General features: G+C 50.8%; 1 protein-coding gene and 2 long non-coding RNA genes across 3 annotated transcripts; 1 reads left to right on the top strand and 2 right to left on the bottom strand.

Moving 5' to 3' along the window:
* Positions 1-4,143: 4,143 nt before the first annotated feature.
* Positions 4,144-14,613, top strand: NENF (neudesin neurotrophic factor). The gene is made up of 4 exons (XM_060131039.1): positions 4,144-4,335; positions 12,224-12,284; positions 13,257-13,360; positions 14,314-14,613. The coding sequence occupies exons 1-4, from the start codon at positions 4,159-4,161 to the stop codon at positions 14,488-14,490; spliced, it is 519 nt and encodes a 172-aa protein (XP_059987022.1). The 5' UTR covers positions 4,144-4,158; the 3' UTR covers positions 14,491-14,613.
* Positions 14,614-15,339: 726 nt separating this feature from the next.
* LOC132509707 (uncharacterized) lies at positions 15,340-22,970 on the bottom strand. Its single transcript, XR_009537110.1, has 3 exons — positions 22,723-22,970; positions 16,920-17,089; positions 15,340-16,148 (listed from the first exon to the last, which is right to left on the bottom strand). It is a non-coding gene; the product is annotated as an uncharacterized LOC132509707 (long non-coding RNA).
* LOC132509713 (uncharacterized) lies at positions 18,719-21,093 on the bottom strand. Its single transcript, XR_009537112.1, has 3 exons — positions 20,958-21,093; positions 20,111-20,197; positions 18,719-19,078 (listed from the first exon to the last, which is right to left on the bottom strand). It is a non-coding gene; the product is annotated as an uncharacterized LOC132509713 (long non-coding RNA).
* Positions 22,971-27,092: the final 4,122 nt, after the last annotated feature.

A 27,092-nucleotide genomic window follows, 5' to 3' on the forward strand; every position in this document is an offset into this window, starting at 1 on the left:
GAACTAGAAGGAACCAGAGAAATCTAGTCCAGCCCTATCATTTCTCTCTACTCTTTGTTGGTATGAGCAAACTGGAAAATTATGGGCTCCCACATTTGAAGGAGATACTGACAAATACAATACCTGACATGGTTTAACAAATACAGTGTGCCAGGCACTGGGATATAGACATGAATAGGGTACTCCAAGGTCCTTGCTCTTGTGACTCTTCCATGCTAGAGTCGAGAAACAGACCTTGAACACGTTAATAGAATTTTCTGTACTTGCTGTCCCCAAGTCCTTTCCTCCCATTTCCACATGAGCACACACCAATCAGGCTTTTATGTTCTCCACTCCACTGAAACGGTGCTTATTAAGGTTACAAATGACCTCTGCGTTGTCAAATCAGATGGCCATTTCCCTATCCTCCTCTCGATCTATCAGCAGTACTGGACTCAGGTCATCCTCCCTCTTCCTTGTACACTTTCCTCCCCTGGCTTCAGGACACCACACGCTCCCACTTTGCTTCCCACGTCACTTGCTCCTCCTTCTCCAGTCTCCTTTGCTGGTTTCTCCTCATCCCCTCAACTCTACAGGGTCGCCTTCCTCAAGCTAGGTCTCTGATCTTTCTACTCACTCCCTAGGGACTAATAAAGTGGTCTCCTCTAGTCTCATGGCTTGAATTACCATCTACATCCTGAGGATTCCCGTTATGGGTTGAATTGCGTTCCCCAAAAAGATACGTTGAAGTCCCAACCCCTGGTACCTCAGAATGTGACTTTCCTTGGAAATAGAATTGTGGCAGATGTCATTAGTTGAGGTCACACTAAGCAATGTGATCCCTTCGCCTGTTATAACCTGTGAATTTACAGGAAGATGGAAAACGATAGGAAGGTAGACACACAGGGTAAATGCCCTGTGATGACAGAAGCAGAGATTGCAGTGATGAAGCTGTAGGCCACTCACTTCCTCACCATCTACAGGTCTTTCTCGCAACATCACCTTATCAGCAATGCCTCCTCTGAAGCACCCTGCAAACACCATTGCCAGCTCGTGCCCCTACACTGCTTTATATTTCTCCCTAGCGTGTACCACCTTCTGACTTTCATTTTCAGTCTCCCTGCACTAGAATATAAGGTCCGTGAAGGCAGGGTGCTTATGTGTCTTGTTCATTGCTATATCCCAGTGCCTCCAACAGCGCCTGGCAGTTACTGGTACTCAACGAGTAGTTTAGTAAATAAACGAACAAAATAATTTCACATAGTGACAAGAGCTCTAAAGAAAGGAAAAGGGACCATGTGATAGCACGTGATAGGGCAGCTGTGGAGGGAGGTGCTGATTGTGGGGAGTCAAGAGAGGCCTCAAGATGGTAGTTACTTGTGAGTTGAGACCTGAGTGACAAGAGGGTCATGACGACCTGCACCCCAGGCCCATGATGACCTGCACCCCAGGAAGAGGGCACTGGTACAGTACAGAGGCCCAGGCTGGGACCCAAGCAGAAGGCAATGTGGCTGGAGGGGACCGATGGAGGGGCACTTAGGAGACAGAGTCAGAGGGGCAGGCAGAGGCCAGATCCTGGAGACTGGGTTGTGCTGATCCTGGGCTTGTTTGCTCTCAGATCCCATTCTCACCTCTCCTGCTCAGCTCTCGGTTACCGGGGCTGGCCCTGAAGGCTGGGTTTCCACTGGGTTCAGTCGAAGCACTGCTCGGAGACTGGAGGGGATCTGCGCAAGGGGGAAGCCAAGGTTTTTCCTTCCCTTGCTCTCTGCCCCTGGCAGCTTCCCTTCCATAGCTCTAGTCCCTGATGCAAAGGTTTTTTGGTGGTTGTAGCTTCGGTTAGGTGACCCAGGCTCCTAAACTCTAAAAACACCAGGATGTTGCCAATCTTCCTGCTTTGCTAATCTCTGGGCTCCCTCGGGGTTGCTTCTCAGCCTCTTGCATCACCTATGTAACCAACTCCCTGCATTACAGCCATTCTGTTTTACTTAGATTAGTTTCTGTTTTCCTTGCAGATAACTTACTGATTCATTTGGAAAAATGAAGCTGGGTTCAAGTAGGGAAGGGCAATCAGGGGGATGCCTGGAGAAATCCAAGGGCATATGAGCACGCTATTAAATTATAGACTCACACTCAGTGTCTCAGGGACGAGGAAGCTAGATCTGATCAGTAGAAATTATAGGGAGTTTCTTTTGGCTCAGAGCAGTTCCTAACAAATCCAGCTGCAGGGAGAGAAAGGGCTCAAGCAGAGAAGCAGCACCCTGTATGCCAAGGAACAGGATGCCTCAGGAAGAGGGTGATATTCTAAGGGTTTAGAAGAGCCTCTTCTAATCTGGAAACCCTGTGACGTGGTGTAATGTGGATACGGCACAGCTTACACAGCTTTTCACATCCATACCATTTTTACTTTTGACACAGCCCTATCCAGGAGGCAGGCTGGTACGTTACTGATGTGGAAATTAAGATTCAGACGATTTGTGGACAGACCCTGTTTAGGCTGCTCTGCAGTAGAAGCCCATTCTGTTGAAGTACATGGATGAGAAGGTGCATTCACTGAGAGGAGGTGTAGCCTGGCGGTCAGGGGCTCTGGGACACAGGGCGTGTGCTCGAGTCTTGGCTCTGCCACCTACTGTGTGACCTTGAGCAAGGCACTTAAGGTCTGTGTACTTCAGCTTCATCATCTGTAAAATGGGTGATAATATTTCTTACTTCCTAGAGCTACAGTGAGGATTAAATGAGATAATACACGTAAAAGTGCTTGGCACACAGCAAGCCTATCTTTGGTGGCCGGTTCTCCCAACCACAAAATCTTGGCAAACCCCAAGAACTCAGTCCTTGGTCCTCCCTCCTTCCGATCCACGTGCCGCTCCTTGACAATCTCATCCATTCTGTGGCTTTAAATGAAACCTATATGCCAAGGATTCCAAAATTTATATCTCTAGCCTGGAACTCTTCCTCCAATTCCAGACTCATATAGCCAACTGTCTACCTGATCCTTCCACTTGGCTATCTAAGTGTTCTCAAACTGAACAAGCCTGATCTTGATCTTCCCCAAGACCTGCTCCTACCATCTCTCCTTATCTCAGTAAGTGGCAACCCCATCCTTCCAGGTGCCCAGGCCAAAACCCTCAGGGTCATCCTTGGTTCCTCTCTGTCTCTCAGACCCCATGTCTTGTCTGTCAGCAAATCCTGCCAGCTACACCTTCAGAACAAATCCGTGATCCACCCACTTCTCACCACGTCCCTTGCTACCACCTGGGGCCAAACCATCTTCATCTCTCACCTGGATTATAACAGTAGCTCCCTACTTCAGTCCTTGACCTCCCCTCCTACCCCTCTTCCCTCCTCGCTGTTCCTCCAACAAGCCGGGCACTATCCTTCCTCAGCATTTAAGCAGTTTTCCCTCTGCAGGGATTGTCCTCCCCCAGGTTACCTCCCTCACCTCCTGTAGATGTTCATACAAATACTGCCTTCTCATTGGGGCCTTCCCTGGTCAGCCTATTTAAAATTGCAACTCCCAATGCTCCCTATCCCTTTGCCCACTTTATTTTTCTCCCTAGCATTCCTCACCATCTAACATACTACTTATGTATCGTGTTTGTCTATTTCGCCCATAGAATGTAAGCTCCATGGGGCGTGGATCTGTCTTGTTCAGCGATGTGCCTCCAGTGACCTGGTACATGGAGGCCCTCAAAAAGTATTTGCTGAATAAATCAGTGAAGAAATCCTTGCACAAATGTTAGCTATAATTATTTCAGTGCATGTCTTGTGCCCTACCCTCTGCAAAAATCCTTTGGGGACTCGAAATTTAAACACAACTGGGAAGAAAAAAAAATCAGCCAAAAGTAAAAGTGAATTAATAAAGTTGGGGTCCTAGGTTGTAAATCTCTCTTCCTAGGTGCTGGAATGTTGGCTGTGTCAACTCTGTACCTAATCAAGGAACTGCTGTAACAGACGCCACTGTTTGGCGCAACTTTCAGTGCGCAGTCTGGAGTCGGGAGCCCCCAGAATCCTAGCTCCAAGTTTCCGGCTTCGGCGTCCCAGCGGCCGAGCACGTCCCGCAGCGCGTGGAAGGCGCGGAGTCCGGCTCCTGGTTCCCGGCTCCGGGGCCTCCGGGCGCCGGGCGGGCGCGCGCGGGGTGGGGTTCCGGGGCCGCCCCAGGCCCGATTCGGTGGGCTCACCATGACAGGCCCCGCGCCCGGGCGGCGGCTGCGGTGGCTGGCCGCGCTGGCCCTGGTCCTGGCGCTGGCCGCGGGGCTCCTCGCAGCCGGGGCCGGGCAGGCGCCGCGCCCTGCCGAGCGGGGTCCTCCGGTGCGGCTCTTCACGGAGGAGGAGCTGGCCCGCTACGGCGGGGAGGAGGTGAGCGGGGAAGCGCCGGCCCAGGGACCGGGCCGAGTCCGGCCTCGCGGAGAGGGAGGCGGGGATCCCAGGAAGCCGCGGCGCCGAGGGGAGGCCTCGGGGAGAGGCGCGGGCCTCGGCGGGCGCCCCCTCCCGGAGCCCCGTCTCCGAGCTGGGCGCGAAGCCTGCCGGGCTCCTCTCTCCAGGCCTGGATCGCCGCCTGGGGACAAGGCGGGAGTCCCCAGCACTCGGGGCTCCCTGCTTCCGCCTTCCCCAGCCAGAGCACCCCACCCCGCGCTTCGCCCTCTCTTCCCGAGAGCTGTTTCCTAGAGACTTTTGGCTGGTGGTCTGTACACGAACCTCAGAACTTTTTTGTTTTCAATGTAAGCATCAGCTGCGGGCACACACTTCTGCCCGCTCCTGGGGGGAGTGGGGGGAGAGGGAGAGAGGGAAGCAAGGCCTGCTCCCCGGGTTAGGCGGGAATGGGGGCAGGTCCATGGTTGATCCAAACTTTCCCTGCACTTTGCCTTCCTCATTTACCGTGCCCCTCTGCAGCTGACTCCTCACACTGGCTCTTAATGGCTGTGCTCTTGAGGCTGAGCCAGAGCTGGGGGAGAGGACAGGGGGGGAGATCGGAGGTTAGAGACAAAGACGACCCCCAACCCCAGACGCACCCACTTCAGTCCACATCGGTCAGCAGTCTGGACGTGTCTAGGATATTCCTCACAGCCATCTGACCATTCGGGTTGTTGGGGCCCAGTGCGATGGCCCTGGAGGGTGGGAACAGGATGCTGCACATGGGAAGGGCCATGGAGCTGATATTGGATCAGGAGGTGGGGGGAACAGTTTGGTGGGGAAATCAGGGAATTACAGCATTTCAGAGTTGATAGGAATCAACCTCCTGCTTTTACAGGTGAGGAAACTGAGGCATGCCACCAGTTAGTGGTAGAACAAGGAAGGAACCTAATATTCTCTTGTTAAAACACTCTGGTGTGGGCTCCCTAACCCCCAAGTTAAGTAGCCTTAGCTGGACTAGTTTCTCCAGGGGGATTTAGAAACCTGGCCCTTAGGCAGTGGTGCTAGTTTGGGCATCGCTGTAAAGAGAGGTTGGTTAGAAGCCTGAGTCATTGAGAACACAGAAGGAGGGAGACAGGTATGTGACTGGATGTTAAGGGACACCATCTTTTGGAGCAGCAGGGAACCAGATGGTACTGGGTTAGGGAACCTGTGCAGAAAAGAGTTAACATAACAGGCCCTCAGTCCTTAGAAAGGCCTTGGCTGATGTCTGGATTTCCAGGGTGTTCTGCATTTCCCTAACAGATAAAGGTGGCTCAGTCTGGGCTCTTCGTAGAAACTGTGCATTCATGTTGAACACTGCTAGGCAGAGAGGGCCTGCATGGCCGGTCCCCAGTAAAAACATTGGGCTCTGAGTCTCTCATGGGCTTCCCTGGGCAAAAACATTGCACACGTGTTGCTGCATTTTGTTGCCAGGGAAAGAATGTGCTCTGTGTGGCCCCTCGTGGGAGGCAGACAGTGTAAGGAAGTCCACAGGTACATAGATTCCTCTAGACTCTATCTGTGTCCTTTCCCCTATGACCCTTACTACATCACTGTAATAAAACATAGCTCTGAGTACAATTATATGCTAAGTTCCATGAGTACTCGTGAATCTCCAAATGGGGGGGTAATCTTGGGGACCCCCAGCACAGAGTCCAAGGGAAGAGAGAATTCCTAGTGGAGACTGCATGCAGCAACCATGCCCAGGGTTCAGGATGAGGACTGAGAAAAGACCCTTGGCTTTTCTATGCTGATATTATTGATTGATACTCAACTGCCAGAAGGAGAGAGGGAGGCTTGAGATGGAAGCGGGTTAAGGAAAGAATTGTTTGGGGTGTGGCGCCCAGAGGATGTCTGCAGGCAGAGAGAGTAAGAGAGGAGAGAGGCAGTTGAGCGCAGCTGGTTAGAGCTGCCCTGTGCTGAGGTGTGCCCTAGATGGTTCTGGTTTATGCCTATTTTCCTGGGATAATTATCATTATTATTATTTTTTGCGGTACACGTGCCTCTCACTGTTGTGGCCTCTCCCATTGCGGAGCACAGGCTCCGGACGCGCAGGCTCAGTGGCCATGGCTCACGGGTCCAGCCGCTCTGTGGCATGTGGGATCTTCCCGGACCGGGGCACGAACCTGTGTCCCCTGCATCGGCAGGCGGACTCTCAACTACTGCACCACCAGGGAAGCCCTGGGATAATTATTAATAGCACCACCTTTCACTCTCAGAAGTGTTACCGTTTGTATAATACATTATACAAATAGTATAGTTAGAGCGTTATGCCTTTGAATCATATCTGGGTTTGAGTCCCTTTGGGCAAATAGCTAAACCTCTTGGAGTCTCAATTTTCTATTTTCATCGGTGGTACTTGTTATCAGTCAGGGTTCCACCAGAAACAGAACCAGTGAAAAAAATATATATGTGGGTATGTTTTTATTGCAAGAATTGGTTCATGTGATCATGCAGACTGGCTAGGTAAGTGTGAAATGCATAGGGCAGGCTGTCAGGAAGGGCAGGCCGGAAACCCTTGGCAGGAGCAATGCTGCAGCCCACAGGTGGAATTTCTTCTTCCTCGGGGAAACCTGAATTCTGTTCTTAAGGCCTTTCAACTGATGGCTCACCTAGATTATCCAGGATAATCTCCTTTACACAAAGTCAACTGATTGTAGATATTAATCACATCCACAAAATACCTCCACAGCAATACCTAGATAAGTGCTGAATAACTGGATACTGTTGCCTATCCAAATTGACACATAAAACTGACTGTGATAATGGCTACAGGATAAGAGTTCCTACTCTACATAGGGGTTTTGTGAGGATTAAATGAGATGGCGATATGCAAAGTGCATAGCGTAGTAGGCCTAGTGTAGTCTTAGCATAGTAAGCCTTAATCAATCTTAGCTGCTATTATTTTTATTAGCTTACTATTAAAGATACAAACAAGAGGCACTATAACAGGCCCATAATCCTCTTATGCAATTCAGAAATCAGATAAGCTCTGAAAAGCAGAAGGTTTTTTGTTTTTGGCCGCGCCGCTGTGCATCAGGCCGGTTCTTAGTTCCCCAACAAGGGATCGAACCCGTGCCCCCTGCATTGGGAGCGCAGATTCTTAATCACTGGACCGCCAGGGAAGTCCCAGAAGGTTTTTTCTTTTTTACGTCATTTGACAGCAAAACCCTGCCTGATCTGAACTCCTTTGGTGATGGAACCTTGTTGGAGCTACATGAGTCTATTTATAGTCTTTATTTATCCTACTTAGTGTGAATATCCATGTTTATGCTTTACTGTGGAAATATTGATAGAGATGACGATGGGGTGCTGCCTCAGACCCCAGTAGGTGTTCTGGCATGTGCCCCATAACACCTTTCTAAAATCTGACAAACTCTGAATTCTAAAACACATCTGACCCCCAAGGGTTTCTGCTATGGGATTGTGGACCTTGTATAACAAGTCGTTCTGAAACAACTAGCTATGAATTCTCATTTCTGTTATAATCCTTTTGGACGAGAGCCAAGGCAGACCCACCTGTTCCACATTCTGCTGCCTGGTTTGTGGTGAGAGCTCCCGCACCCCGACAGGAAGCTGCCTAGTATCTTCAGGGGACGCTTCAGATTGGAAATCACGAAAGACAGGGGTCCCGGCTGCTGGTGTCTTTCACCGAACCTACTGTGTTCTGGATCTACTGCACGAGGCCCTGTGCTCCTTTATCCCTTTCGGGCAGTTTACGTTGTCAGAGTGATCCACAGTGTGACTCCCTGAATCATTCCCACGTGGGAGTGTGAAGATAGCTACACGTGTGCTTCCGGCATGAATTAGTCCTCTTGGAATACCTGCTGAAATCCGGCCTCCCTGGTGCCTCTTCAAAGCCCATTCTCCCAGTAATCCTAGTAAGGCTTGCAAAGAGGAGGTCATTTCAGGGACCTTTCCTGTAGATAACACACAGATCACAGAGTAAGCATGTTGAACAAAAATGAACGTAGGTTGAGAAAGGTCACATGTGTCCAGAGGGCCTTCCTGTGGACCCTGATTTCTTCAGCTGCCCTTATAACTAGAGAGATTGATCACATGTTTTCATTGGCAGCTTTCGCCATGTCACATCAGCGGTTCTTTTAGCAGGGCTTCACTGTTTACAAATTATATAGGTCAAAGACTGGCATTCAAGTTTTCGACAAGGACGAATGTCGCGGAAGGGCTTTAGAATCAAACAGGTGTGAGTCTGAATTCTGGCTATTTATTTACCAGCAGAGAAACTGTTGGCAAGTTATTTAAACTCTAAGCCTGTTTCTCCATCTACAAAACAGGTATAGTAATACCTTTTTCAGAAGGTCATTGTAAAAATTGACCTAAGTGACATCCGTTAGTATAAGTAAACATGTATAACATATGGAGAGAACCTAGCACAGTGGAATCTCAGTAAATATGAATTTCTCTGCCCTCCCTTTGATCACACCTGAAATATATTAATTGTCCTGAATTATAAGCCTCTAGTAACCAGCATGAGTGGCTGAGGGCCCAGCCCAGGCAACATGAGCAAAATAATATTCTTGTATGACTTACCCTCACATCGAGCTTTTAGAATAGAAAAACAGCATAAATCACAAGCCATTCGTGAGTTTGGTCATCGTTCTCCCTCGGGAAATAAATGTGTGGCAGGACTGGCGGGGAGAGGTGTATATATCCCTTCTTTGCTGCTGGCATTCTAACCTGTATGTCAGACGCTGGAATCTGCAGAATTTTCCCCAACGGAGACGAGTCACTGGCACGTGAATGTTATTTTCCCCTGCCTTAGCGATGGAGGAAAAAGGCAGGGGAGGATTGGTTTATTAAGGAAAGCAGATGTCATGAAGCAGTTAGCTTTGGAGTAGGGCGGCTGGGGTGACTTCGAGGGTTCTCTTTGGTCCCGAGCAAATGTCATCCTCCACCCTCCAAGGGCAAAACTGACTTTTGCTATGCTCAGAAAATATGTTTTCTGCCTTACTTGCACCGTAGGATACCAAATGCAGGGAGGGGAGGGCCGCCTGCCCCCATACCCCCAGCATGACTTCCGGGCCTGGGACCAGATGTCTGTATTTAACAAACACTTAATATAGCACCAACTCTGCCAAGCACCGTCCTAACCACTTTAAAGCATTAAATCATTTAATGATGACCCGTGAGGAAGGAGCTATTAGCGTCATCTCATTTTTCAGGTGAGGAAGGAGCCATAGGGCGGTTGAGTAACTTGCCCAAGGTTACACAGCTAGTGAGTAAAAGAGGTGGACCAGGCTGTGCTTTCTCCAGTTTGTACAAATGAAATGAACCCCCAAGAGCCTCCCTTTCCATCACTCCAGGCAGTGACCTTTTCGGGGGTATATTGGTTCAGCTAAGAAGAAGGTATCAGAGGGCAAGCATGACCAGAAATGTTGTTTACCTTCTGAGTTTATTTAGGGCAACCCTGGACCCTGAGCTTACCCAAGGCCCCTCTAGGCTTTAGGGTTATTCTTTGTAAATGGAATTTGTCTGTGCTCACTCACCAGCTCTCCCTGGAATCTGTACTAAGGGGGGATGGGGTGACATTTGTTTTCTGCTTTTCTAAAACTTAATAGTGAAGAGTAGGGCTTCCCTGGTGGCGCAGTGGTTGAGAGTCTGCCTGCCGATGCAGGGGATACGGGGTCGTGCCCCGGTCCGGGAAGATCCCACATGCCACGGAGCGGCTGGGCCCGTGAGCCAGGGCCGCTGAGCCTGCGCGTCCGGAGCCTGTGCTATGCAACGGGAGAGGCCACAACAGTGAGAGGCCCGCGTATGGCAAAAAAAAAAAAAAAAAAAAAAAAAAGTAGTGAAGAGTAGGACTTGTACTTCTTCTGAAAGAATCATTCTGGACAGACAATAAAGAATATACAGACAGTGAAGGCTGTTGGATAGAGGCAGGTGAGTAAAGAGGTGAAACCACCCTCTCTAATTATACAATAAAATGACGGCTTGCAGACGTTTTGGCTGTGTTAAATGTATTTTGCATCCTACCCTGGTGTACACACACACACAACTGAAACAAAAGTGCCGTGAAACTATGCTCATTCTTACTATGTGTGAAGCACTCTAATGTTTTCTAGTTTCTGCTCTATTTTGAACTTTGTTTTTCCTATTTCATTTTTTTTAAGCCTATTGATAAATCACTAAATTGATTCCATGACCCACTAATGTTACCAATGCCAACTGCAGTTAGAAAAACATGGCCTTAGACCACTGGAGGGCCCAGGTATTTCTGCAGAAGAAAACGTCTGTAGTCCTTTTCAAGAAGAGTCACCGGTGAGGAACTTCTGCTCTGTCCCCAGCCTGTGTTGCAGGGTCTGGGGTGCTGGAGGCCCAGGAGTTCCCGCCTTCCTGCCTGCACCCAGGCTCCAGGGCTCTCCCAGGTGTGGAAGAGGCCCTCCTTCCTCTGCCACACTGCTCTGGTATCCCTTTGTCATGGTAGCTCACGTGGCACTCTCTCCTGGCCCTGCTTGGCCACAGGTAGGGAGGAAGGCCAGATGGCCAAGCAAGCCCAAAACCCAGAGGAAAGATAAAGGCCCTGCCTCACTGATGCGGGTGACTCCCCTGGTTCCCTAACATTTGGGTACCTCCAACCCACTCACTCCCTGTGTCTTTCTTCGTGGCCCTGGGTCTTTTGAATGAATTTCCCAGGACACCCACCCTCTCCTGGTCCCAGGCAAGTGCACTGTCCTCGTGCTGTGTGCCCCCTGGTGGGGCAGGCCAGAGAGGGGACTGAGCTTTGGATTCCTGGGCTCCAGATTCCAGAAACTGCTTTCCCTCTGATTTGCTCTGTGACTCTGGGTAGGTCTCATAATCTCCCCAAGCCTGGATGATGAAGGTGCATTTGTAAAACGAAGCTGTTAGACAGATTATCTTCAAGGCCTCTTCTGATTTTAACTTAAAATTCCTCCAGAGTCCTTATCTGTCGCTTGGGAATTACATTTTTTTCTATCTTTCCTTTTGTATACCCAGGATTATAGGAAAAAATAAAGTGTAAAAGCCAAGGAACTGCAAGGAAACAGTATTGCTTGCATATTTCTAGCACCCTAAATGGCTTTTTGAAGGACAAACTGGTAAAACATAAAAAGTGATTTTGTTGTTCATCTACTTATATTCAGTATATTGAAATAGGCCTCAAGGAGATAACTCAACAAATTAGAAAGTACCTTGTAGAAAGATATTCGTAATGCAGCCATTTAAAGTTCTCAGGAATTGGAAATGATCCAAAATAGAATAGCTACACAAACAGGTACACAGTATCACTAAAATAAAATAGAACTGTTTAAGCGACAGCTGTTTTGGTTATTTCAATACATGAAAATGTTTGTATGAAATAATATTACCTGTAGGAAGCAAAATATTGATATAAAATAAATCATTTACACTGATTACCCCCATGTATGTACATTGATGAAGATGAAATTTGGATTGATTTAATTTTTTTTTCTTCCTGGACATGCCACGCGGCATGCGGGATCTTAGTTCCCCAGACAGGGATCGAACCCATGCCCCCTGCATTGGGAGCGTGGAGTCTTAATCACTGGACCGCCGGGGAAGTCCCATGGACTGATTTAAGTAATTCATTTAATATTCTTTTGAGTTTTTATCTGTACGGAGCTGCTTCAGTTCCTGGGAAAGGTATTGCCATAGGCTTGTCATGATGCTTCGTGACTTTTCCAGGTTTTTGTGAGTGGGCATGACATTGCGCAGGTGGGGCGAGCTCCCTGAGGACCGGCTTGTAACTTCACCCGCCACCCTCTGCACCAGCTGTGATGGGAAGAGATTTTACTCACTTGAACTGGTGGAGCTGGGCTCTTTGTCTCCTCACAGCTTCTCTCCTGCTTCCTAGGAAGATCAGCCCATCTACATGGCAGTCAAAGGGGTGGTGTTCGATGTCACTTCTGGAAAGGGTAAGTGGCTTGGCTTTATGAATCCTTACCTCTGGGGAGCGTGGCAGCCTGAGTGGGTGCTGGAGGTATGAGGGAAGGGAGGGAATGCTGGGCAGGTCCTTCCCCCCCGCCCCAGAATGAGTTCACAATCTTTGTCAGTGAGGTACTTCAACAGTATTTTTCTAATGATGTCATGCTCTGCTCAAAAGCCTTCCGTGGCTGCCTGTTGCCTATTGAGTCAAAGTCAAACTGGATGATTTACCCTAGATAAAGCAGTGAGAGGAAAAGTATTACTTAGCAAAAAGTCGTGATCCTAGAACATTATAGAACGTTTTAGTGCCATCTCATGTTTTCCGTAATGGAAACTACAACTGATATCGTGGAAGTAGTCTTGTAATGGTTCATTGTTTATCTGATACCAAACAAAAGATGTTTGGAAGTAGACTTGGCTTCCATGAACATTTAGGAAGACAGAACACTTTTCTTGTTTACATTTTTTAAAAATATTTATTTATTTGGTTGCACTGGGTCTTCATTGCAGCAGGCGGGCTCCTTAGTTGTGGCTCGCCTGTGGCATGTGAACTCTTAGTTGCAACATGCATGTGGGATCTAGTTCTCTGACCAGGGATGGAACCTGGGCCCCCTGCATTGGGAGCGTGGAGTCTTACCTACTGCACCACCAGTAGGAAGTCCCTCTTGTTTACATTTTAAATATTTTTAAGGGATTATTTTCATTCTGTATTAAAAAAAAAATCACCTCTCAGCGCAGCATGTGTGACTTATTCCATATTCTGAATTAGCGGAATCCAGTGGGAAGGCTGGGGGCGGCTTATTGGACTTCCCATCCTCACTGATGTCCCTCTCCTCAGCTGAGCCTTTGCAGGATTGGGTGGGGTGGGGTGGGGTCTCAGAAGCCCCACCCCGTGCCGTGTACAGGCTCCTGGCTGCTCTGTGCACATGCACTCACATCTTCTTCCTTCCTCCCCACTACAGAGTTTTACGGACGAGGAGCCCCCTACAACGCCTTGACCGGGAAGGACTCCACCAGAGGGGTGGCCAAGATGTCCCTGGATCCTGCAGACCTCACCCACGACACTGTGAGCCAGATAATGAGCCTCTGTCAAAGTGTCCCACCTCCTTGGCCATGGCCTTTTTTCTTCCCCACGCCCCACCTCTGGGCAGTAGCAAAGCTTCCTAACTAGTCTGTTTACTGTTCCAGAGGTAGCCAGTTGTTTTCTTAAAGTAGATATCTGCCTGTGCCCCTCCTGCTCAAAAACGTTCCGGGGCTCCCCACTGCCTGCAGAGTCAAGTGTGAACTCTTGTGAACTTGAGATCAAACTCAGTTGATCTTCAGAGTTTGGCTCCAGCCTGCCCTGGCTGCCCCATCCCCCTGACAGTCTGCACCTGCCACCCCCCAGCCTCTGATAGCTTTGCTGTTAGTCTCTGAGACCCGCTTTCCAGGCCACTACCGGTAGCTCAGGGGAGGAACAGGGTGGGAGAGCAGAGTCTCCGCCGTGCTCATATTTCTGTGAAGGAGAAAATAGCATTAACAAAAACCACTTCGGGGTCTAAGTAATCCCAGCAGAAAGGCTGGCATTCACCCCCTGTTGTGCTCAGGTGAGTCACACTCTTAAGCTGCAACGTTACAGAAACAAATCAAGAAACTATAGAGAGGGGGAAGGGTGTGTAAATCTGTAAGGGGAGGAGTGTAGAGGGCAGGGGGCTTAATCGCGCAGGAGGAGGTGGTTGCAGACCGCAGAGCGCCCCCCGACGCCGACCAGGCTGGGGGTTCTCTGGAGTCTAATTCCTACATCAGTCAGACCACAAACACGGTGCAGCCATTGCACCCCCCACACGTAACCTCCGCAACACACACGCACACACAGGGCTGTCTCGAAAAACTTGTCCACGATTTGTTTTCTGAAACACTTTTTCCCTCGCATTAGGGGGCGTGGGGCGAGTAAAGTCGGGGTAGGGGCTGGCGAGAAGCCGGTGGCAAGCACGAGTCACTCATTCCTACCCCTGTATTTCTTGGGCTTTTCTCCCAAAGACGGGGCTCACATCCAAGGAGCTGGAATCCCTGGATGATGTCTTCACCAAAGTGTACAAAGCCAAATATCCCATCGTTGGCTACACAGCCCGAAGAATCCTCAACGAGGACGGCAGCCCCAACCTGGACTTCAAGCCTGAAGACCAGCCACATTTCGACATAAAGGACGAGTTCTGATCTGCAGGAGACCGTTCTTGGGAGGGTGAGGCAGGGAGACACTCAGATGCAAACTCTCCTGCCAAACAGGCTGCTGGGGCCTCTGGTCACCGGATCTGAATAAAGCAGACGTTTAACCTGGAACGCTGAATGCCCTTTATTGCCCTTGGTCCACTGTCCTACCCACCTGGGTATCCTGCCCGCACACCAGCCAGGGAGGTAATAGTCGCTGAGGGGGGACACCTCCTAGGTGTCAGCATGGATGCTATGGGGGCAGAGGAATTACGAGTGACCTTTATTGCTTCTTTATATTGCTCTGTACTTGCCAAGTTTTCTGCCATGACCATGTGTACTTCAGAATAAGTGCCAAAATAAACTTCCTGTTTTCACAAAAGGACAATTCTTCCACACGTGCCCTCTCCTTGGAGCCCCGTCAGCACCCCTTGTCTCTGCTGGCCTGCTTTCTGTCTCCCTGGCCTGTGAGGGGGCCGGGCAGCAGGAGCATCCAAGAGATGTGGCAGAAATGGGGTGCATTAGGTGGAGGGGCGGAGAATGGGAAAGAAAGCTATTAAAGGGCCTGGCATTACACCACGACCAGGAGAGTGACGGTATGAACTGGCTTCAGCCCCTTCTGCAGCTGGAAGGTGGTGAGGAGGGCCGGGGTCCGGTATGGGCAAAGCCTGCCCTGGAGGTCATTCCAAAGATGGTGAAGCACATGCAACACGCTGGACTCAGGTCAGATTTCATAAGGAAATCCCTTTTGAGGGTAGGATTCTTCCCTCTAAGGGACATTTGGCAATGTCTGGAGCTATTATTTTTTAAATTTTGGCAATGTCTGGAGCTATTATTTTTTAAATTTTGGCTGTTAAAACTGTAGGATGCTACTGGTATCTAGTGTCCGGTGATGTTGTTTTTGTTTTATTTTAAAGACTTTTTAAAACATATATTTATTTATTTTGGCTGCACCAGATCTTAGTTGTGGCATGCAGGATCTTTCTTTTAGTTGCGGCATGTGGGATCTAGTTCCCCAACCAGGGATCGAACCCGGGCCTCCTGCATTGGGAGCATGGAGTCTTAGCCACTGGACCACCAGGGATGTTGTTAAACATCCTGCAACGAGCAGGACAGTCCCCACAGCAGAGAATTACCTGGTCCAAAATGTCAATTGTGCCAAGGTTGAGAAATCCTGGAAATTTTACGGTAGAGATAAATTTGACATACAACTTTGTCTTTTATTTAAACAAACAGCAACTACCCCCAAGAGAGACCTTTTACATAGAAGAATTTTAAGCAGGAGAATTTCCTAGGGTGACTGTTCAAAATGCTGATTCCTATGTCCTACCCCTAGGGCTTATGATTTAGTATTTCTAGAACATGGCCTGGGAACTGCATTTGTAATGAGCTCCCCAGGAGACTGTGATACACTTGGGCCCAGATGTACTTTGAGAAACACCACTTATGCCTTACCAGTCACCGCAGGGAGGACTCATCCAGATCCTTTTGGAGGACCACATTTGACCTTTGCTTTACTCTTTGGTGTGTCCAGACTAATGGTGAACTCCTGTGTCCCACTCCAGAAGCAGGGAGCTTGCTGGCCATCCCAGAGGAATGGGTCTAGAATTTATCAGAAGGACTCTTTGGCCTAGAATTCAGGAAGTTGTTCATGTGGCCGAGGTAGTCTGTACTGGGACATTTTGCCTCCAAACAGGTGATGTATGAATGAATACAAATGGTTATAAGTCCTTGGGAACCCCCAAGAGATGACTTTTACTTATGTACCACCCACTTTCCACATCACCAAGCAACGGATGGGCTAGGATTCCATTCCTTGGAGCCCCGTCTCTGCAAGGTGGGCAAGGTCTCCAAACTCAGGTCCCTGGGAACTTTCCAGGACCACTGTTTCCCCTGCTCCCCTCTCCTCCCCTTGCCCCCATCACCGCACATTTTTCCCTCAGGGTCTTAGGATCCCCACTCCTGGGTCAATTCTGCCCAGTTCCCTGCCCTGCCCTTCAAAGACCACCTCCTACACCCCAGCAAGGGTCTTCTCTGAATAAGAATGTCTCTCATTTGGAGATTCCAAGTCAGCCTTTGCCAGGACAGAGCACACACAAATCTGGGCACCCCAAACAGGCTCCACTCAGGGTAGGTACAGCTCAGGGGAGGGGAATGCAGGCTGGTGGGGGGATTTGCATCATTGGTGTCTATGGGACCTAAGGAAAAACACAGAGATCCCTGGAGCCCAAAGCCTGCTGCCCCATTTACCCCTTCTCCCACCTTTGTCTGTCATGTCTTCTTTGGTTTAAAGGTTTATATCCTTGCAAGACTCAGCTTGGATGCCCCTCTGCCAGGAAGCCTTCCTCTGAGGTCCCCTGTAGCTTAGCACTCACCCGCTTTGCTGTAATTGCCTATTGATGAGATTGTCTCCCCCAAACACGAAAGCACAGACTCACCTAGGCTGGCCAACCTTTGCCGACTTGCTGGGTTTTACACTGAAAGTCCTGCATCCCAGGAAACCCTTCAGCAGACCTGAGGGACAGAGCTGCACCAGCCTCGCCAGCTGCTGAGGTAAGGCCTCCTCCCAGCGGGGGACCCCAGGCATAGTGGGGAGGTCACGCACCACCTTGGAAGGAAGAAGGAAGAAAGGAGCTATGACCTTTACGCAGGAGAAGCGAAGGTGAGGGGAAGGCGATGGGAGAGTGGATGGGGGCTGGGTTCTTTTTTTTTTTTTTTTTCTTCTGCGGTACGCAGGCCTCTCACTGTTGTGGCCTCTCCCGTTGCGGAGCACAGGCTCCGAACACGCAGGCTCAGCGGCCATGGCTCACGGGCCCAGCCACTCTGCAGCATGTGGGATCTTCCCAGACGGGGACATGTCCCCTGCTTCGGCAGGCGGACTCTCAACCACTGCGCCACCAGGGAAGCCCTGTGGGCTGGGTTCTTAACCACACAGGTTCAAGTTCAACCTCTCAGAAGGGACACTCAATTTCTGGCCTAAGGTAGGTGCCCAGCACATTGGAGTGTTGTTGATATTGGTGTAATTCATTAAGTCCTTCCCCAAATCTAAGTTCCTCTTGCAAGGGGCATCTCCTCCGCCGTCTCCCAGGCGCTGCACAGCCAGCTCCTCCTGCCTCGTGTTTCCCGCAGCCAGGGTACTCACCCCTCCCTCTCTGTGCTCCTGGCGGGCAGCTGCCCAGCCCTCCCCGACAGGTGGAACAGAGCCGGCTCCCTGCCCATAACAGGGATGAAGAGACTTAAAGGTTTAAAGGCAGGAGACAAGGCCTGGGAACAGGGAGCCTCGTTCTCCATTTGGAAGATCACACCACTAAGTACTGAGCGTCCCAGAGGGGAGAGCGATGGAGCTGACTGGTCAACAGGAGAGCAGGCAGAGGGACCTGACCAGCAAGCCAGCTCCTAGAGACACGGTCGTGCAGAGGGCATCCTGCCCGGGTCCCAGCCTGGATGGATGCCCTCCAGACTCAGACACCTCATGACCTTCAGGCATCTGCTCCAGGGGGGTCTGCTCACCACTGCCTTAGCTTCCAGGAGAAAAACTAAGGGTCTGAATAAAGCAGCCTTACCCTCTACACTGGCTTCCTTCAAAAGGCCGCTTCTCAAAGCCCCAGACTCCAACAAGCATGGCCTGCTGGGGCTCCGTCAGCTCCTGGAGGCTTCCAAGCCACGAAGCCCTTGCTCAAGCAGGCCTGGAGGTGCCCAGGCTTCTCTGGAGAGGCAGGCCGGGCAGGCTGCCCCACGACCGGTGGGGAAATTATCCAGGCAGAGGCTGGTCCTGCAGGCCTCCGTCCGGGACATCAGATGTAATCATTGCCTTGATACCACGATGTGTCGCTCATTTTTTATGCTCCATTTCACGGTCAGCCCAGCACGTGTGGTGTCATCCCTCAGTGACAGACTCAGCTCTCTTCCCTCGACTCCTCTGCCCATGTGAGCTACTCTGAGCCATTCTGAGGCATTCCCAATGGCAAGTGCAAGGCCTTAACCCCCCGGACCAACCCTCCACCAACAGGGCTGGAGCCAGTACACCAGTCCCACACCCTGAGGCCCATTCTACAGGGGTCCCAGGAGATGCTGAGCCCCAGCTGGGCACAGCAGGAATCAGCTCCATACACACCCTTGACCTGGCCGATCCCGTGGCTCACTTCCAAAATGTGATCCCCTGCTCAGTCTCTGCTTTGGGGGAGAACCCTGGTCAAGACAAAGTTTACTTCCTAAGACACTAACACAATCCCCTTATACCAAACTCAGTTTTACTAATAACATCTGACACTTGTATAGCACTTTATGGTTCACAAAGCTCTCGTTCCAGTGACCACGGCTTACAAATCACCCCCAGAATCTAGTGGCGTGAAACAGCTATTCTTCGTGCTCAGAGACTGTGTGTGTCAGGAGCTCTGAGAGGGAGCAGTGGGACCCACAGGTCCCGTGGTGACTGGCTGCCAGCCCGAGCTCCAGCTCTCTCCACGTGTCACTTCTCACAGCGCGAGGTCCGGGCTGTGCCTCCTTTTATGACCCGGCCTCGGCACCAGGCAGCATCACTTCTACTCGCCGAGGCAGCCACGGAGTTCCGCCCAGAGTCAAGGGGCAATGGACCATTCTGGGAAAACACGATCTGCGGTCATTCCTCCCACATGATCTCATTAGATTCTCAGAGAAGAGATGCTATCTCGTCTTTTGGTTTGCAGTACTTAGCTCAGTGCCTGACACATAGCAGTAAATCACATTTGTCTTGTAGAGAGAGACAGGGTTTAGCATCAGACGGACCTGGTTTGAATCCTGGTTTCATGACTTTCTACCTGTATGATCCTGAAGAAGTTATTTAGCTTCTCTGAGCCTCAGTTTCCTAACCTTTAAAGGGGGGGGGTTCAAAATACCCATTTCACAAGGCTGGAGCTAGGGTTAGGCTCGGTTGTGTGTGTAATGTGCATGTAATACACATGCAGTATGCATGTATGTGAGAGCAGACTCCTGATACCGGCCAGTGTCACCTTCTTGTTTCCCGCCCCCTTGCACTCCATTCCACCCTCACCTCAAGGACTGGTGGCTTCTTGGACTTCCCAGCAGGGTCACGGACCCAGATGAGAAGAAACATTTAGTTGTTTGTCTGGGGCCTTGGCAAAAGGCTGGGGTTGAAGTCAGGGTGACCAGCTACAGTTCTGTCTCTCTGTCTCTCTGTCTCTCTGTCTCTCTGTCTCTCTCTCTCTCTCTCTCTCTCTCTCTCTCTCTCTCGTCTAGTTGCTCAGCCCAGAAGTATGAGCAGTAACCCAGCTGCCCTGATGAAACCTCTAATAGCTCAGACTCTCTGGTTCCCCAGAAGCCCTGGAAATTCTCCCAGAGTCCGAAGCGCAATGGGGAATCGGGCCCCTCTACCCCCAGGGCATTGCCCGGACTGCAGTCCTGCTGCCAGAGGCCTACGATCAGGTGTGCCTGGGGGTACCCACTGTGGTGCAGCCTGGCCCACCCCTGCCCGTACCTGATGGTTTGGGTCCCTGCCCAGCTTTCACCCTACCCCACACTCCAGAAGTTAAGTGACTTCAGTTCTAGGAGGTGTCTCCCTCACAATCTCCGCTGGCCCCTCTCCCATCCTGTTCCCTCTGCCTGGAATGCTCTTCCCCCTTGCCCACATCACCTGCAAAATCTTATCGTGGCTTACATATCACCTCATCAAGGAAGTTTTCCTGGATCTCTCTCTGCCAAGAAGGTACCCAGCATACTCCTGTGGAGGCAATTGTGTTTTAATTTTCTGCACCAGTCTGGGAGGCACCTGCCCTGTTCTCAGCTCTCTCCACCACCTAGCACACCGCCCAGCACCTTCTGTGTTCGATGAAATGAATAAATGAGTGAATGGATTGGTGCTTCCACACCCAGGGCAACCCTCTTCTTGGCAGCCCTCCGCCTCACCCTACACTCAGGGATGTAGGTCTGAATCCTGGGGCCTCACGACCGCTCCTGCCCTCCGGCCAAGGTCTCCAGAGCCCGCTGGGCATCGCTGCTTCTGGGATCTCTCCTGGACCAAATACGCCTGAGCCTTTGCACAGCCTTGTCATGTGGGAACATATACAAATAGTAAGTGGTTCCCCTGGCAACCATCTCAGTAGATGGTAACCAGCACAGACAGTCCTGGGAAGCCTTCAGGCTGGAGGAAAGAAGCCCTGCCCCAACTGTTGCTGTCCTGTCTGGGCCGGGCAGGGCCCATCTGAGCTGCCTCTTCTCTCAGGGCTTTCTGGGGACCACCTGCTCTGAAGCCCAAAGGGAAAAAATGGCCAAAGGAGCTGCCCATCTGCCCAGACTATCCACCCCTGTCAGTCCCTGCGCTGCTGGCCCGTCCCCACCCTGTGGGGTCACTGGGGTCCTCCACTGGCTGCCCCGCCCTGCCCAGTGCCTCACTTCGGAGGCTGCTAGCTGGAGACTCTGTCCTGCTGCCAGAGGCCTAATGTCACAGGTGCCCATTGTGCTGAGCTTGTCCCAGGCCTCACCCGCAGGGTCTCTGCCCAGGTCTTCAGTGCCCACCCTGCAGCCAGGCCCACGGCCTTGTTCCGTGTTCCAAGCTTCCGCCCGGCTCAGCCCAGGCCCTGCAGTGACCCTGCTCTCGGCACCACCCCAGCTCCCCTCCAGGGTGACTAGAGGACTTGGGGCTCCCGCAGGCTGAGGTTCTAGAGGCCCATGGGGTATGGGAGTCAGAGGCATGAGCTGCAGAGGGTGCTGGAAGAGATCTAAAAAAGCACCAGTAGGGACTTCCCTGGTGGAGCAGTGGTTAAGAATCCGCCTGCCAACGTAGGAGACATGGGTTCGAGCCCTGGTCCAGGAAGATCCCACATGCCATGGAGCAACTAAGCCCGTGCGCCACAACAACTGAGCCTGCGTGCCACAACTACTGAAGCCCACGCGCCCAGAGCCCGTGCTCTGCAACAAAGAGAAGCCACAGCAATGGGAAGCCCGCGCACCACAACGAAGAGTAGCCCCCCTCACCGCAACTAGAGAAAGTCCGCGTGCAACAATGAAAACCCAACGCAGCCAAAAATCAAATTAAAATATTTAAATAAATAAAATAAAATAAAATAAAAAAGCACTGGCAAAGGGTGAAGCCGCGTGAGCCACAGACCACCTGAGGGAAGCCGGGCTCCAGCAGAACCAAGAGAGGGGAGAAGCGGCAGCTGAGAGGGGAGGGTTAGAGGCAGAGTCTGGGGTGTGGCCCTGAGGTGTCTGGGAAGTGGACGCCCAGGGCCTGTAGTGGGTGGCTGGTGGGTGACCTGTCAATCATGCTGCTGCTGGCTTCTCCCCATTCCTGAGCGAGACTCCTGCTCTCCTCTCACTTCCCTTCCTGCTGGGGTACTGAGTTTACTGCACCTTCAGGGCTGCAGTCACTGCCACCCAGGCAAGCCCACTCTGTTGCACACCCCTCCCAGTTGGACCTGGCTTCCTGTCCGTCTACACACTCATGCCATTAGTCAGTGTTGCTGTGGGCTCTGTGGACCTCTTGTCTAAGTTCACTGCTGTGTCAGGGACGATTGCAGGCATGAGCCCTGTGCCCTAGGTATTTACTCCTTCATCAGATCCTCTGCAAGGAGGTAGTAACATTTTACAGCTGACAAACTGGTCTCAGGGAAAACACACCTCTGACACCTAACAGGTCTAGAGCTGGGATTCCAACACAAGACTTATTCCCCTCCTATGTTCTTTCCACTCTGCCTCATTATACTGCACCTGAAAATCAAGTCTTCTAGGCGAGGCTAACCTCTGGGCAGGTGGAATTAGGATGCGATATGCTAGGCTCGTGGCAGAGACTCTAAAATCCTTGAGGGTCTCTTGAGGGAGACTTTTGGACTAAGGACGTGTGATACAGGTTCAAGGTGCTGAGCCCTGGAGCCTCACCCAGAAGGAGGCAGTGGGATCCAAGCCCACCTGTGGGAGCCCCACACCTGATAGTGGCAGCTGCAAACCACCCCAAAGACAGAGAGACTACAATGGCCTTGGGGCCAGCAATGCCCACCTGGAGGTCAGCTGAGCAGTGCTGGGCCGCTCGGGCTCATCACCCCCATAATGTCCTGGTGCTGCCGCCCAGGACCCTGAGGTCAGGATTCGACCTGGACGTGGAGCGGTTTCTCATTACCCAGATCTCTGAAATACATCTGTTGCCTCCCCGGTGGAGTCCCCTCACCCTGCTTTCCCATTTAGCCGTGACCCTCCCCTTGACCATCAGCCTTAACCCTCTTTCTGATCCATATTACTCCACACTCTCACCGTTCCCCCAAAGCGCAGGCAGCCTCCTTTCCACAACGTCTCAATTACATCGGACTTCACATGGCCATCTACCAACCAGCACATGCCTGCTATGTATCCAGTGCTGTGCTAGTCCTGGGGGTGGGGTGGAGGGAAGAAGCCAGGAGAATAGATGCCAGAACCGTCCTGGCCCTTAAGGGTCCCCGAGGAGGAGAGCAGTGGGCTGAGCTGCGAAGAGGTATCTCTAGGACCAGGAACTGGTGATCTGTGGGGACCCGAGCCACAGGATCCTGAGCGGGACGGGCTCGGGAATGAGGTTGTGGAAAGGTGTTGGGATTTTCAGGGAAACTTCTGACCAGTTCCGGCTCACCAGCAACCACTTGCATGGAACGGTAGTGCCCCTCGGTGGTTGGTTCATGGAACTCTCCAGCAGCTGTTTTGTAAAGCCCAGAGGATTAAGGTCCCCTTAAGAACATCTATTTTTGGTTCCCAATATTTCCATAATGAAATGCTCACAGGAGCAGCCAAAGGGCTTCCCAAAGGACCCAAAACCCGCCTGCTGAACTCCCATGTTCTCCAGCTGCCTGTTCCCCAGGGGTTAGAGCTGCCTTTCATTCTCACGTACAGTTCTCTCTTCCATTCAGTTTGACTAAAGGGTCCCAGGGCAGCGGCCATAGGTCCTCTTTGCCGAGTGTGAGCCTGGCCTCAGAGGGAAGGCCGTGTGCACATTCAGAGTGACGTGTTGGAAAGAACACTAGATCCGGGATCAAGAGGCTTGGATGCTCGCCCCACGTCAGCCGCTAACTAGTGGTGAGATAATCATTACAATAATAGCCACATTTATTCAGTATTTACTGAGTCAGGCATTGCACCAAGAGCTTTAGGTACATTGTTGACTTTGATCCTTACAATAATTCTCTGAGGTTGGGATTATTTCCATTTTACAGGTGAAGACATCAAGGCACAGAGAGATTAAGTAACTTCCCCAAGCTCACACAGTATGCGGCACAGTCAGGACTTAAGCTCCTTAGCTTAGGGTCCACAAATTGGGGTTTTTAAATGTACCCCAGTGACTGTGACATGGAGGCATCTTTGAGATCTATGGGGTCCCACCAGCTCTAACACTCAATGAACCCAGTGCCTTCGGAGGGTCAGGAATGAAAGTTGTGCCGAGGAAGAAGCCTGGGTTAGGCCCTAATCCCCATGGGTGTACAGGACCACAATCCCAGCAGAAACGCCGCAGAGGGCAGAACAATTCTCCTGCCCACCGTCTTCTCAATCTGGAAATGGTTTGTGGGAGAGGAGAGTAATTGCCCTCCACAGCATTCTTTTCAGAGTTGGTTATGCCACACACACCGCTAATTCGTAGCTCCATCATCCATCAATTTATCACAACTCATCTAGAACCATTTTATATTGTTAAGTTGATTCATCTGACAAACCCTCACAGAGCTCTACTACGAGGCAGGCACTGTGCCACATCCTGAGTCTGTAGTGGTGAAGGAGGCCGGCCTGGCCCTGCCCTGTGGGTCTGCTGTCTAGAGGAGACCAGCAATAAACCAGCTGCAAAAGAACAGAATTGCCCACCATAACAGGTGCTCTGAATGGAGGGATGGAGAACAGTGGGGTGGCAGAGCGACCTAGTCACAGCGGGCTGGGACGATCTCTCCGAGAAAGTGACATTTAAAAGGAGCCCTGAAGAACGCTTTTAGCCCATACCTTCTATTGGTAAAGGAGTTTCATCGTGTTTCCCGCATGATGAGCAATTTAGTGCACGGTTGGCTCTATCTCAGCTCCTGGGACTCTCCTCCAGAACAGGGGTGGGCACCGCCGATGTCGCCTACCCACCAGGCCCAGATGATCCTCCAGAGACGGAGAATTTTGAGCTTCCTGTTGATACAGGATCTCAAACCATGGGGCTGTTTGGGGGTGTGGCGGTAATGGGCCCAGGGGCTGGCGGTTCAGAATCAGAGAAGTTCCCCCAAGTCAAGGCCATGAGGTTTGCTGACTTAGCTCTGACACTCAAGGGGCAGGACCCACAATCCAGCCTGCAGGGAGGGAGCTTGTGGTTTCGGTGTGTGTGTATATCTTTGTCTGTGTATCTATGTGTGTGTGTGTATTTGTGTATCTGTGTGTCTGTGTATACCTGTGTGTGTGGTGTGTATCTGTCTGTGTGTACCTGTCTGTATCTGTGTGTATGTCTGTATGTATGTATCTGTGTGTGTATATTTGTGTGTGGTGTGTGTGTATATCTGTGTATGTATATCTGTGTGTGTCTATCTGTGTGTGTGTCTGTGTGTCTATCTGTGTGTGTGTATCTGTGTCTATCTGTATATCTGTGTGTCTATCTGTGTGTGTCTGTGTGTATATCTCTGTGTGTGTCTGTGTGTGTGTACCTGTGTGTGTATATCTGTGTGTGGTGTGTGTGTGTATCTGTGTGTGTCTATCTGTGTGTTTATCTCTGTGTGTGTATCTGTGTGTGTGTTTGTGTCTATCTGTATGTATCTCTGTGTCTGTGTGTACGTATCGGTGTGTATATCTGTGTGTGTGTGTGTGTGTGTGTGTGTACGTACCGGTGTGTACATCTGTGTGTGCGTATCTGTGTGTATATCTGTGTGTGTCTACGTGTATGTATTGGTGTGTATATCTCTGTGTGTGTCTGTATTAACAGTGTGTATATCTGTGTGTGTCCGTGTATTACCGATGTGTATATCTGTGTGTGTGTGTGTACCTGTGTGTATATCTGTGTGTGTCTCTGTGTGTGTCTGTGTATTATCAGTGTGTATCTCTGTGTGTGTGGTATTATTGATGTGTATATCTGTGTGTGTATCTGTGTGTCTATTATCAGTGTGTATATCTGTGTGTGTATCTGTGTGTGTCTCTGTGTATATCTGTGTGTCTGTGTATCTGTGTATGTGTCTGTATGTATCGGTGTGTATATCTGTGTGTGTGTATCTGTGTGTCTGTGTGTGTATCTATGTGTATATCTGTGTGTGTGTCCGTGTGTATGTATCGGTGTGTTTATCTCTGTGTGTGTCTGTGTATTATTGGTGTGTATATCTGTGTGTGTGTATCGGTGTGTGTGTCTGTGTGTATATCTGTGTGTGTGTCTGTATGTATGTATCGGTGTATATATCTGTGTGTGTGTATCTGTGTGTCTGTGTGTGTATCTATGTGTATATCTGTGTGTGTGTCTGTGTGTATGTATCGGTGTGTTTATCTCTGTGTGTGTCTGTGTATTATTGGTGTGTATATCTGTGTGTGTGTATCGGTGTGTGTGTCTGTGTGTATATCTGTGTCTGTCTGTATGTATCGGTGTGTATATCTCTGTGTGTGTGTGTATTATCAGTGTGTATATCTGTGTGTGTGTGTATTATCGGTGTGTATATCTGTGTGTATCTGTGTGTGTGTCTATTATCAGTGTGTATATCTGTGTGTCTCTGTGTATATCTGTGTGTCTGTGTGTGTATCTGTCTGTATGTATCAGTGTGTATATCTGTGTGTGTGTATCTGTGTGTCTGTGTGTGTATCTATGTGTATATCTGTGTGTGTATATCTCTCTGTGTGTATGTATGTATCGGTGTGTATATCTCTATGTGTGTGTGCATTATCGGTGTGTATATCTGTGTGTGTGTGTATTATCGGTGTGTATATCTGTGTGTACCTGTGTGTGTCTCCGTGTGTGTCTGTGTATTATCGGTGTGTATACCTGTGTGTGTGTGTGTGTGTGTGTGCGCGCGCACGTGCACACACGTGCAGAACAGGCCCAGCTCGCGCTCCGGGAGCGCTGGTCTTTCTCCGGTCCGCGTCCGAGGCGCGGGGACCCGGCGACAGCTTTTGGCTTTGGCAGCTGCTCGCGGTTCAACTCTGCCAGTAGGAGGCGCGAGCAGAGGCGTGGCGCGCTGGAGGGAGACAGGCTCTGTCCTGCTCAGCTCCCGCCCCGCGAGCGGCACCACAGCCGGGGCTTCCTCTGCCCAGCAGCGGGGTTCCTCCCCACAGCAGCAGCTAAATCCAGTTTGCAGTTCTCCAGCACTTGCAGAACCAACATCGTTGCGCCCCTTCCACCCCAGAGAAGTCACACCGGCTGACGGGGGCCGCCAGCCCAGACTCCTGGGTCCCCGCCCTGTGGGGCGTGCCCCCGTTTCTAAATTTTGACAGTCCTCCAAGCTCCCCTCCCTGGCCTCGCCCTCGGGGTGGTGATGCTTCCTGCAGTGCCACCTCCATGATACATGTTTAGGTTTTCCGACACCAGTGTCAGGTGGCTCAAGCCATGTCCTGGCCTCTGGGGGCCTTTTGGGCCACAGGGGGCTGAGGAAAGATCAAAAGCAGATTTTCTACCCCCGCAGGTGGTTTGTAACTGCTGCCCCCTGTGAAAGAGGTGCCGGCTTGTC

Source organism: Lagenorhynchus albirostris, chromosome 2, assembly GCF_949774975.1.
Source record: "Lagenorhynchus albirostris chromosome 2, mLagAlb1.1, whole genome shotgun sequence".
Lineage (NCBI taxonomy): Eukaryota > Metazoa > Chordata > Mammalia > Artiodactyla > Delphinidae > Lagenorhynchus > Lagenorhynchus albirostris.